Here is a 13,864-nt window from a genome sequence, read left to right on the forward strand (position 1 = left end):
ACCACAGCAGACCCCCGCCACAACCAGAGTCCGTGGAGCCCCCCACTGACCACCAGGCCAAGGAAGAAAATTTTAAAACAAAATCTGGGGACATTTTATCCAGCAGATGTTTCATTGCTTTCTTGTCAGAGAGAAACTTCTCTGGTTCAGACATCATAGAGTACCGCATGAGGGTATACATGTTTGGCAACAGCCCTTCTCCTGCAGTTGCTATCTATGGACTTAGATGTTTTGCTCAAGAAGGTGAGTCTGAGTATGGCTCAGATGCTAGACAATTAATAGAAAAAGACTTTTATGTGGATGACTGCTTAAAATCTTTACCTTCCAATGAGTTTGCAATCAGTCTCAAAAAAGCACAACAGATGCTTGCCTGCTCCAATCTCAGGCTTCACAAGATTGCCTCCAACAGTTAAGAAGCAATGAGAGACTCAGAGGTCTATTCACTAAGCTGCCGGCTATTCAGCTGTTCGGCTATTCACTTCAGGCTGGTACAGCTGATCTCAGCCGTATATCGGCTGAAATCACCCTTACATCGGGTGGCTTCGGGTCGGCCGAAGTGCAGAAGGAGTTCGACTCAGCCGAACCAACATCTGGACTAAGCTGGACCATCTAAGCCGGACCTCCGGCAGGCTACTTGCTGCTGTTCGGTCTATTCTTATAGATGCCGAACAGCAGTGAGTAATTAGCCGGCATTCTGCTCGGTCCCTCTGTGGTACCGAGCAGAACAGAAAAATTTTTGAAATAGCCAATAGGAATCTAGCAATGCATTCTTATGGCCAAAAAGTTTTTTTTTTTCTATTCTGACACGGCTCCGTGTCAGAATAAAGAAAAAAAAAAGAAAAAGCAGTGTTTCTCTCCTTGGTGGCCGGGAGCGGGAGACTCCCGGAGCGCCCGGGAGAGTTTGCTATCTGGAGATCAGTGTCCCTGGTTAGCTGTGGAGATGTGTATGGCTCTTACACATCTCCCTGCCCGGCTCTTAGCAACCTGTGACACTCTGGCCGGAAAGGGGGTGGCAGGCTATCTCCAAACATTGTGTAGCTGAGCTTGGAGTGGTGTCTACTTTATAACACACACAGGGACCATGGAGAACAAAAGTAGCCAGCCTCCAGAAGGAAGGACAGTGTCAGCACCAACTCAGAGATGATTTGAGGATTCACAGTTGAGTAATGCACAAGTAAGCTGCATTATTGTTAATAGTTAAGGTACTTGAAGACATTTTTAAGATTCATTTTAAGTTTAGTGTCACTTTAACTTACCTCAAACCTCTACTGAAAGAAATGCAAATGCTGATGTCGGTGATCTCCTTTTCGAAGTCTAAAGTCTTTTAAAGCTAAACTTTTTTAAACCACACTGAAGTGCAGATATTTGCAGTTAATCCAGGAACCCTGGAGTCTGGTTGAATAAAATAGAAAATAGGTTGAGTACTCCAGACAGGCTTATTTTTCATGCTGGAGCTGGGCTTTAATGAGTGTGAAAGTTATCTTTTACTTAGCTGTGCAATAATATTTTCTGCAGTATATATATTGTATCTAAAGTTCTCATTCATGGTAATAATAAAAATCATTTCCCCGGTATCTTAGGTAATACTTCAAAAGCTCTTACAAAACCTGAAGGAAAATAATATGTAATACATATATGTTTATGGCTCAAACACATGCATAGGGTTTCTCTTTAACCTTTAACAGTACAGAAAGCCATTGCTCTTGTTTTCTCTCTTACTCTGCAGTGCTTGTCTATCAGTTTCACCTTAGGGAAATTACTGACTTCTAGAATGTATGAGTCACAGTGGAAGATTAACCAGAAAATGATCATGAAAGCATCATATCCTCATTTTTGTTTATTATGCTCTACTAACTACCTACAGGGGTTGGTAGATTCATACAGCAGGGATCCCCTTTGCTTTCATATAGTGTTACCTTACACAATGAACACAGTGCCCACTCACAGTGCAGGACTGAGAAGCTGGTCCTAGTGGGGATTGCAGCTCTGAGTCACAGTACTGGAAAAGCCCCATTTTGCATTTCTAGCTTTCAATATAGAAAGCAGCAAAACAGCATATTCAGTCCAATCTGTAGATTTCCCTAAAAATTGTTTGTTAGTGTAACTGTAAAAGAAGAAGAAACCAAATTAACATGAGTTTAAAGAGTATCTGTGGTCAAAAAATAAATATTTATATCTTTATTGCATTTCCATCACTTCCATCCCACTCCTAATAACCATATCGATCTAGAAGTTTGTAAACTTACTTATTGAAGATGCCCATAGTGCTCATAGCACTGACAAATTTCACTCACTGCCGCCTCCATCACCGCCGCTGCCGGTCCAGAGATCTGCTGTGCCCGGTGCGGCTGGGACCGGCACATCGACTCTGTCAGTGGAGATCAAAGGGGGTTCAGTACATGATCTCCCTTTGATCTCCTCTCCAGTACCTCAATGCAGGAAGTGATGTATATTACATCACTTCCGCATTTAGTGTCACTCTCCGGCAACAGATGCGGGTGAGAAGCTGCTGAAGCAGATCCCTTATTCATCAGCTTCTCTGGGGGTCCCTAGGTGACCCCTGATGTTTCCATAAAGAGAACCTGTCATGTTTCTTAGCCCCCTATGTGATACCAATAAAGTTAAGTGTAAAAAAAAATTAAGTTTAAAAAAAAATTAAAGCATAAAAAAATAAAGAAGCTTAAAAAAATAGTCACAAATAAAAAAAAATGTAAAATAACACAAAAATGTTTTTAAAGTCCCCCGCAGCCCCACATACACACGCAAACATGCGTCGGGTGCGCCTACATGTGAAAACGATTATTCCGCATATTGTGCCGCACATGTTACATATCGCCGCAAACCTCGAAGTGAGAGCAATAATTTTAGGGCCATTAATTACTGATAACACTAATCTGATGAGCGGTATAAGCTTTTAAAGCATCCCCTATGGCCAGTTTTGGCTGTGTTCGTTTTCTGCGATTTTGCGGGCGCATGCAATTTTAAGGCTTGACATGTTTGGTGTCTATTTATCCAACGAGACCCTGTCTTTTATATTTTACCAAAAATTGGGTGATAATAAATGTTTCATAACATTTCATAGGGAATTTCAAAATTTAGGGTAATTTTTTGTTATATAGTAAGAAAATAAAAGCCCCAGTTATGATTAAATACCACCAAAAGAAAGCTCTATCTGTCCCCAAAAAATGGTATAAAATTCGTTTCAGTACAGCGTTGTATGACGGAATAAACATCAGTCAAAGTACCGCAGCGCTGAATACTGAAAAATGGCCTGGACAGGAAGGGGGTCTAACACCCTAGTCTTTGTGTGGTTAATACTAAAGCTGATGCTCCTAGACCCAAATGGCATTCGGTATCCGAATTTCCGAATACCATTCGGGAGCTCCAGAAAGCAATATGGGTCTGGGAGCCTCAGCTTTAGTATTATATGTATATATATAATTCATAAAAAGTTCTGGTAGTATGTCAGAAAACCAGAATCCACATTAAGTCCCTCCTTTATGGCGTTGAAATGTAAAATCATTTTCATCTCAAATGTTTTCCTTTCATGGGAGTTTTTAAAATTCCCTTTTAGTACTTTAATATTGAGGTTTTGGATGGAGTGATCCTTCTGGGAGAAGTGATGTCCTACTGAAGTCAATATTCATCCTCTTTGTGGTTCTTGATCGAGCTCCTGACAGGGCCGGACTGGCCATAGGGCAAACCGGGCACTTGCCCGGTGGGCCGGGCCGAACACAATCAACCTGATTGTATTCGGGCCGGTGCGCTATGCCTGATTGCCGACTCTGAGCAGAGCCGGCACTACTACACAGTAGACACTAGAGGGAGCTGGTGCGGGAGGCCAGAAAAACATTTCCTCACCCAGCTCTCTCTAGTCTTTACTCTGTGCTCTCTCCGGAGCTTGGTGCGGTTCTTGTCCCCTGTCCCGGCCGAGATATTTACATATGAATGGGCCGCGGTGATTTGCATATCAATAAACCGCGGGCCATTCATATGTAAATATCGCAACTAATTCACATGCAAATCAATACCGACGCCCCACCCCTGCTAAGGAAGAAAATACTGCCTGACTGCCTGAAGACTGCAAGAACAAGGTAAGTTTAAGCATGTGTTTGGTGTATGCGTTTGTTACATTGGCGGTCATTGTGAACGCTTTTGTTACATTGGCGGTCAGTGCGAATAGTTTTGTTACATGGCCAGTCTGGCAGGGCCCGGTATAGCCATCGGCTATACCGGGCACTTTCCCGGCATCTCCCTTCCCCCGCACCCTTTGGCGGCCAGCAGCTTCGGCATAGGGGCCAGGACGGGCCGAACATTAGGCTGATTGTGTTCGGCCCGGCCCCTATGCCCGAAGTTGCAAAAGTCAGATTCAGTTTAGTTTTTGAACGAAATTTGTACGGGATCCGAAATTCGCAAATGGAAATTCGGATTCGGACACATTCAGATGCATTGGGATTCGGAAATTTGTACGTGTCCGAATGTCCAAATTTTGGAAAATTCGTACGAATTTTGATTTGGAATAAAATGAATCGCACATGTCTACTGGCTAGTCACTGCCATGGTGGGTGCTCACGCATCAATAGGGAGACACAAAAAGCAGAAAGGATGGGCCAGAGTTTTGACCACACCAGCTTGGTGGCTATTTGCATAATGCACTTAAAGTGGAACTCTGGGGTAAGAAATATCAGTGCTACATATGCTGTCTTAGTTCTTCTCATCTGCAAGCTTGTTGCAGGTCACTGAATCACTAGGTAGTGAAGCCAGGATTAGTATGATAGCCCTGGAGCTTGCAAGTTTAAAAAACGAATAAGCAATGGGAGCTCCTATATTTATCTCTTTGGAGGTTCACTTCAAGTGCATTGTACAAATAACAACCAAGCTACTGTAGTCAAGAGCTCCATACTGCCCCTTCTGTCTTCTGAAATACACCTGGCATATCAGCTATAACCTACAGAGGACTTGGGAGTGTTGTTGGTGCTTATATAGCACCCCACCTATTAAGCAGTCCTATTAAAGTCCACCTATTAAGCAGGCCTAATCCACAGTAGCTTTCTATGCTACTGCTAGTTTGTTAAACTGCATTTTGTTAGATCTCAAATGAGTCATAATTAAGGATGACAAAAGCCAACATTACATCTCTGGCAGCCATCCTACGTTGGTGGATTTATCTTTAAACATCCATGATTCAATTATTTACAGACAAAGTATGCAGTATTTTCACTATGGACTGCAGAGCAGCGATGTTTCAGAAAGAAAACAAACTGAAACAAGTTATTAAAAGTTTTATTCCATTTTTAACAGGAAATTGACAACAAATTTTACTGTTGTAGTTTGTGTAAATAACCCTCGATGACATGTTCCCTATTCTGTGCAGGGGTCAAGTATATGGAATTGTTACCCACAAGGGCACTACCTAGAAAATCTCAAAAGACATGTATTACATTTGTATATCATTAAATGGAAACAGGGAATATCCAATTGTGATCAGGAAACCTTTTCTCCCCCCTGTTGGAGCAAATTGAATCATGCTTCATCATTCAATCATGAATCATGCTCTGGATCAACCGTGGGTAACTGTGGTCATAGCGATCTGTTTTAGCTTTTTCTTTTCTTTTTTTTTTCTTCTCTCAGTAGGTTGAACTCGATGGACTTGTGTCGTTTTTCAACCTGACTAACTAGGTAACTATGGAACTAGGACATCAATTTAATCCATAAACGAATATGAACTTATTATAGTTTATAGTTTTATAGTTTATCTGAGCTGCACGTATTTGTTTTTGAAATTCTACTGTGTTCTCTGTTTAATTAACTGGCATTTTATCAATTAAAAGGTTTAAACCTCAAATATATGTTTTTATTTATAGATTTTCTTTTTTTTCATGTAATCTCATAATTGTATATTTGCGGCATATTTATGAAGCAGTAAATTTGACATTCTTAAAATATTCAATGCAGGTTTATTTTTCTGGTGTATGTGTGTCAAATTACAGAGAAGTAAATGTCACATTCACTGCTTTATATATACTGTATGCTTCTTATGTGTCGGTAGAATTAAACAAGCTCAAAATATTTGTCAGATTTATTTTGTATTGACCTTTACATTTCCTTTTATATAAATAATTTCACAGTACCCTTTAAAGATGCATAACAAAAATAACAAAAGTTAAAAACAATATTGTATGAAAAAAAAAATAACATGTCAAGCTTTGGTTGTGTTCCAACGGTCATGCTTTCCCTTTTGATCAGCTCATCAGCCTTCTGTAACAACCACTTTGTTCATATATGTTTTTAGGAACTTAGGTGCCAGTGGCCACAAATGATCATCTTTGGACTTTACACAAGTGACCACATGTGTAGAGACATGCAAAATAGGCTGTTAATTTTGCAAGGGAATTTTCCCTTAGCTTAGTGAATGTGGTGAAAAGTCACTTTGCAAAGAATAACTTATCACGTGAAAGGAATATGAAATAAACAGTATTTGTGCTTTTACCTCGTACATGATTGGATGATGGAAGTAAGCAGAGGTTGACCTCATCCACTAAGCTGGGGAAAATTACCTTGCCAAGTAAATAGCCTATTTGCCCTTTAGTGAATCAACCCCAGTGATTCACAGCAATCCACTGAAGACTTTTTATCAGTTAAGCTAAAATACTGTTCATTATTTTACCATTGCTACTGTTATCAATAACAAAAAAAAATAGCTTGCACTTATTCAAATTTTTTATATATTCTAGACCAGGGGCGCCCACAATTTTTCGTCTGGAGATCTACTTTTCAAATGACGAGCTCAATGAGATCTACCAACGAAAAAACACCTGCATTCAGTAGCGCGGGAGGGGGCGTGGCGGTGCATTGAAGTCAATGGCACCGCAGCCATGCCCCTCGCCCACAGTGCGATCGCCGGAACCCAGGCACATCAGTGCCTGCGTTCCAGTCCAGTGCGATCCGCAAAAATGCTGTAAGCACTATGTTTGCAGATCGCACTGCACTGGAATGCAGGCACTGATGCCTGCGTTCCGGGTGCGGGTGATCGCACTGTGGGTGGGGGACATGGCTGCGGTGTCATTGACTCTAATGCACTGTATCGCATAGTAAACTCCCTCCTGCGTTCTGAAGTCAATGGCACACCAGCCATGCCCACCAGCCATGCCCAACCAGCCATGCTAACCGTGCTGGAACGTACTGTACTGTAACTCGTGTGAACAAACCCTAAACACCGTCCTAAAACATTGCATTCTTTGATTCAGGCATTATCTGCGTTCAGGTGCTGCGTCTCCTCTTTTGGTTCCTCAGCTTTCCTGAAAAATATTTCTTTATATATAGATATATCCATTGTGTAATCTTAGTTTCACCTTTAGTTTTTTTTCACCTAGTTAATAAGCACATATGACATGAAATAAACTGGCATGGACATGCTTTATTGGCAAACCAGCATGCTTTATTGGCATATTTCTCTGATGACGATTACATAGCTTCTTTTTTTTTCTATTTTATTGGCAACATAACTTTAACCACCATGCATATTTTCCGTATATCTACAAGTTGTTGGTCAATGTTACTGAATGTTACAATGTTGCAGCCATCATTGTAGTTCTCTACAAAACGTAAACATTGAAACACAAAAACATTCTCAGAAAACATCATTCTGGAACTTTGCTATTTTAGTGGACACCTCCATGGGGTATGTTGGTACTTTAGCAGTAAGTAACATTCAGGTTCTGTAGAGCCCTTTGTCCTCAATAGGGACACCCTTAACTGTGCAGACAACTTTAGTTAAGTTAGATAAAGCGTAACTCTAGGAAAAAGCTTTTTTTTTTTTCGTTTTGGATAGAGTGGAAATGGGTAAGACCCTTTGTCACATTTTGTTTCCAAATTGTAGAGGTGAGGATAAATCTTCCAAAGGGGACAACTGTTTAAGAAAGGAATTCCCCTTTGAGAGATTTACCATAACTTCCAATTGTGTCTTTGGGGCAGGAAGGTAAGTTTTCCCTATGGTACACAGGCAACAAAAAATAAACCCTTCCCCACTCTGTGCAAAACTAAAAATTGTAAAAAAAAGAGTATAGATTCACTTCAATTTAAAGTCTTAAACGGTATTTAACCCCTCGCAGATTTTTGCATATATCTACTGCTAGCTAGCAGTAAATATATGCAAAAAACATTAACAAACAAGGTTACCAAACAGGTTTAAAGTTACCTGTGTCTCCGCCGCACGCTCCCGTCCAAAGATCTGAAGATTCACGGGCGGCCGCAAAGGATTATGGGTCGGGTACATTAGCAGAATAGATCTTTGGCTGAGAGAAGAGGAAAGACACAAGGTAAGTCAATGCAGGCAGCCCGGCAGTGTGCACCCGCACAGACTCGGTGGGACACAGAAGACGCAGCAGTCAGAGCTGTATCAGAGACTGGCACCGCTGGAGGAACTGATGAAAACTACAGGAAAGAAGAAAATGATCAGATCAAGAGGCATCCTTTAAGGTAAGTGCATACACCAGCTTTGGGCGGGGGGGAATTTTTTTAAAACTTTAATGTCACTTCAAAACATATACGTAACAAACAGCAAGAAATATATTTTTATACACTGAGTGGCCAGATTATTATGACCACCTGACGTTTCTAGGCAAATTAGCTATAATTAGCTATAATTTTGCGCTGAAGTTGCTAGAGGGCCAGACCATTATAAATAGGGAAGCAGGTTGTTTACCACGACAGTAGAAGTGTTTTTTTTCTGAAGATATGGGTAAACAATGCGATTTAACAGCCTTTGAACGTGGGATGATTGTTGGCGCTTGGAGTCATGGAGCGAGTATCAGCAAAACAGCAAAATTCGTTAAATGTTCAAAAGCAGCTGTTGTTAAAGTGTTTAAAGACTGGACTGTCAGTCGAAAATCTGGGTCTGAACGTGCAAATTGTGGCCGTCAGCGACTAGTCAATGTAAGGGCAGAACGGAGAGTGGCAAGACTGGTACAAGACAACAGAAGGGCAACAGTGCATCAAATTACTGCAGATCTTAATCAGGGATCCTCTTAAATGATCTCTGAACGCACTGTTCGCCGCACACTGCATCGTATGTGATATGGAAGCCGAAGGCCTGTTCTTAACAAGATAAAACGTCTCCAATTCGCACAGGAACACAAGGATTGGACAGTCGAGCATTGGAAAAAAGTCATGTGGTTCGGTGAATCACGTTTCCAGTTGCAGCATGCAGATGGCAGAGTGAGAATTTGGCGGGAACAGCATTAAAGCATGCACTCCACATGCATGAGTACAACCCTTCAAGCTGGTGGAGGCAGTGTTATGGTTTGGGGCATGTTTTCCTGGAATGATTTGGGCCCTTTAATTCGTGTGGAACAATGTTTGAATAGCACAACATACCAAAGTATCGTTGCTGATCAAGTTCATCCTATCATGTTGATGGCGTATCCCAATGGAGATGGCTTCTTCCAACAAGCTCGTATTGTGCAGGAGTGGTTTCAAGAACAGGAGAGAGACTTTACCTTGCTTAGGTGGCCCCCACAATCACCAGATGTCAATCCAATTGAGCATTTGTGGGACGAATTTGAATGTAAAATGGGGTTCAAAAATTTTAACTGAAGTTGACATTCTAGTTAAATAGGACAGATCTATTGCTGCTTTCCGCACATGTACAAAAATCTGCTTGTCTTTGTCACAACTACAGAGCACTAAACCTGTACAGTGTACCCTGTCTCATCCAAGCCAATATATATGAAGTAACAAAATTATAACTTTTTTTGCAGAAAATGGCACCGCAAATGACCGCAAATGGCACCGCTTATCACACCCAAGAGGTTGCTGTTTCTTAATTCCTATTCCCTTTGCTGCATGCTTCTTACCAATAATGCTTGTACTGGTCGATGCTTGTAGTTTATAGCCAGAAATGACAAGCACAACACAGGAAGTATATCACAAATATAAGACTAAATATTCAAAAACATTTAGAGCCTTATCTATCTATCTATCTATCTATCTATCTATCTATCTATCTATCTATCTATCTATCTATCTATCTATCTATCTATCTATCTCTCTATCTATTTCTCTCTCGCCATCATCTTTCTATATCTCTATCAATCATTTACAGTCTTGAAATATACTGGTCTACACTCTGGACCTCATGTTAACAATTTTCTCTCTTTCGCTGAAGAGTTAACTTCAACATGTATTTAACAAAATGCATAGTAGTAACCAAACCACACTGATATGTTTTCTTGGTTCACAGGAAGCACCTGCCAGAAGAGCAATGTGATGTTCAGTCACTAACTACCTAGAAAATGTAATCTTATCTCAGTAACATCTTTAGATACTCCATATGGTTCTACAAAGGGTTGATAAGCTCAGTTACACTAGAAGAGGTTCAGACTGTGTTTGTGGGTTAGGGAAGAATGCTGCTCTAGGAATACAAATTCACAGCAATATGCTAATACTTTTAGGTTGTTATATGGTTTATGAGGTCACATGAGAGGGTTATTTCTTAGGGCTGTGCACAAAGCAACCACGTCCAGTAAGCCATACTAACCAATCATTCTGTATCATTCTTACTTTAGTCTGAAACAATCCAAATATTATAAAAATGTTCCCTGACTGGTTAATACATTTTTCACATTGTTCTGAGCATTACTGAATATCTACCAGTTCGTTAGAAGCTATTCTGTTACATGTAAAATTAAGTGACAATATTGTAGAACAATATGAAACAAAGTAGTGTCAGCAATGTAATTCAGCAATTTTGGCACATTCACATTTACTGATATTTTTTTTAAATGGCATTGCTCCTGCTGAATGTACAATATAACATATATGAGGATCCTAGTGGTCTTATTTTTATTTAATTTACATTTTTTTTAATTAAAATGTTCTATGTATATATGGCCCTTCTATGCATATATCTCTCTCTCCATCTATTTTCATTTGGTGAGTTTGATGTTCAGGAATGGAAACTTGATACACACTAAAACGTAAAACAGAAGGCATCAAAAGGTATTTAAAGGAACAAAAATGTGACGTATTTCTGTTTTATAAGAAGGACATTGAAACAGTTTATATTCGTGGATTTATACAGACTGATGTTAAAATAAATAAAAACAATGATTCACACTAATACTTCTACATAATAATGTATTAATTAGAATTCAGCTGTAAAGATTAAATTCAAGTTTTTCCTGTTATTCCTGTTATTATGACACACCTTCTGTGCACTTTACATTTGACTGTAAATGATACATACATGCAAACCTCTACACATTTTATGTGCATTCTATATCTTAAACACCACTGTGCGGAAAAATAAAATGTAACTAATGTTCATATTGTCATCCGTAACACAAAAGAGGCTCAATGATTCTATCATATGTTAGATAATTAAAACACTACTGGGGCAGGATTTGCTTTAGAACAGGTGTAGTGAATTAAAATTTAAAGAGGTCCGGAGCACAAAAATTTTCTTCTAGCTGAGGTCCGGAGAGAAAGGCCACTCAGTCCGTGTCTGCACCACGGTCTGCCATTTAGGCTGCATTCACACCAGCAACTGCACTACAACGCACAGCCGCCGGTGTATTTTCCCAGACACAGTACTGATGCACTTATCCTGGCGCATCACACTTTTTTTTATTAGAACTTTATTGAAATGTCTCATTCTACGCTTCTAACAAATGTGTTAAAGTATTATTTTATCTTTCTCAAAGCAGAGTACAGCATCCTTCAACATACAAAATATTATTTTTTCTGACAGGGCAAAACATGCTGCTTAAGCACTATTTGCTAACTAAGCAGACCTTCACCATCATTCTCCACTTCTCCAAGCTTATTTTTTGCCCCCTCCTGTTACAAAATAGCATAATTTGTTTGTTTCTTTCCTTTCCATTCTCCATTTTGTTTACCTGTCTTTCTGTATTTCTTGCCTAGGTGAGAATGACTTAACCCCCGCTGCCCACAGCCTCCTTGCAAACCACATGTCACACATCCCAGGAGGTTTTGGGGCGATCTGCAGAACATGTGCTTCCGCTGCAGCATGTCATCAGGGGGCCGGTTATCTCTATCTGGTTCTTGATAAATGGGCCGGCTGTCTCTTCCACGTTCTTGATGAATGGGCCAGCTGCAAAAACCAGGAACAGTGAGTTAGCTCCAAGATGAAGAAAGAGGGAGATGATGGCACCAAACCAGGTGAGCAACAGTGAAACATCATATACAGTAAAGCTAGTCCCTGCCTCTTCTTGCCTCCATTGTGCTATTGGTAAGAACCAACAGGCAGGTTTAGAAGGAACCTAGTAGGAAAAGTCTTGATTTGCATGCAGCTGTCTGTACTGTGTCTCTGAATCTGCCATTCATTTTGACATGCAGATCTCTCTTCCCCTGCTTAGGCATTGACCGGTGGTGTGCCTGATTTACTTTAAGGGGTTTATTCACTAAGCTGCCGTAGGCAGCCGAGTGAATAACCGACTTAAAGCGAAGTGAGCCGAACGCTGTTCGGCTATTCACTTCAGGCTGGTACGGCTGATTTCAGCCGTATATCGGCTGAAATCAGTCATACATCGGGTGGCTTGGGGTCGGCCGAACATGCTCAGCATGTTCGGCCGACCCGAAATGCAGAAGGAGTTCGACTCAGCTGATCCAACATTTGGATCGGCTAAGCCGAACCTCCGGCAGGCTACTCGCTACTGTTCGGTCTATTCTTATATATGCCAACCAGCAGTGAGTGAATAGCTGAATGCCGCTGAGCGTTCGAGACATATGCCTTTGGCTCGACTGAGCCGCTCGGCCACGTTCGGGAGCTGTACGGGCTATAGTGAATAGCCCGTACAGCAGCCCTTCACTTCTACTGAACCGAAGGGGTCCGGGGGCCGAAGCTAGCCGAAGGATCGGCCAAAGCTACGACTAGATCCTTTGGCTGCTTCGTGAATAGACACATCTGACATAATTGTAACTTTGGTGTAAAATTGGAAACAAATAACTACCTATATTAATTTGTAATAATTGGAAGTGCTCTAAACATTCCAGGCATGCACCAAATATATATAAACAGTCATTAAAGGGAATCTATGACCATAAAAAGAATGCACAAGGTCACTCAGCAGATCTTAGCAGCATGTTTTCGACTCTATCTATACCTCCCCAGGATAATATTACAATGTATTACTAAAGGGCTGAATAATTGTTTGCAGTATTCACGCATAGAGCAGTACAACATCAGCTTTATCCTCCGCAGATCAGAGATTTATGCTTCATTCACACCTTCAATGTAGATGCGTTTAGGGATTTCTGCATCGGGAACTTGCGAAATCCTGCAGCAAAAATCCCAAATCTGCCATTTAGAAACGGCATTCATTAACGAATTAGCGTTCATCAGTGATCATTAACTTGAACAGGTGACCGGTGCTGCTTCTAAATGTCATATTTGGGATTTCTGAATTAGGAAGTTCCTGACGCAGGAATCCCTAAATGCACCTACATTGTAGCTGTGAATGGAATCGTAGGGGAAAAATCCAGTTTCAAAATATGGTATAATACTATCTTTATGATCCATTTTGTATGATCCATTTAATGTTATTAAATGTACCTTTCCATTGCAATCTTCAACCAGGCGTTATTTTTCATAACTGCCAGAGAATTGGTCATTTCTCTCCTGTGGAATCATGACATTACCTTGTTCCTGTATTTGGAATATTTATAGTAATGCCAGGGTACAGTCTTATAAAACTGAAACAAATTGGCTCATTTTAATAAAGACAGAACCTCCAATTTAACATGAATTTAAAATATTTTCGGTAATTACAATGCCTTAGAATCTACAACGCTGAACCAGGTAGAAGCTGCAATTACATTTTTAAATCCTTGCATTTATTAAGTT

The 13,864-nt window shown here is 40.5% G+C and overlaps 1 protein-coding gene across 1 annotated transcript in view; it reads left to right on the plus strand.

Moving 5' to 3' along the window:
- CHRNA9 (cholinergic receptor nicotinic alpha 9 subunit) overlaps positions 1-13,864 on the plus strand; it is a 36,803-nt gene that overhangs the window by 4,993 nt on the left and 17,946 nt on the right. The window contains exon 3 of the mRNA XM_018564438.1: positions 130-243. Coding sequence (XP_018419940.1) covers positions 130-243 — 114 coding nt within the window. The remainder of the gene's footprint in view (positions 1-129; positions 244-13,864) is intronic.

The sequence above is a fragment of the Nanorana parkeri genome, unplaced genomic scaffold (assembly GCF_000935625.1).
Source record: "Nanorana parkeri isolate BGI_ZX_2015 unplaced genomic scaffold, ASM93562v1 scaffold24, whole genome shotgun sequence".
In the NCBI taxonomy this organism is placed as follows: domain Eukaryota; kingdom Metazoa; phylum Chordata; class Amphibia; order Anura; family Dicroglossidae; genus Nanorana; species Nanorana parkeri.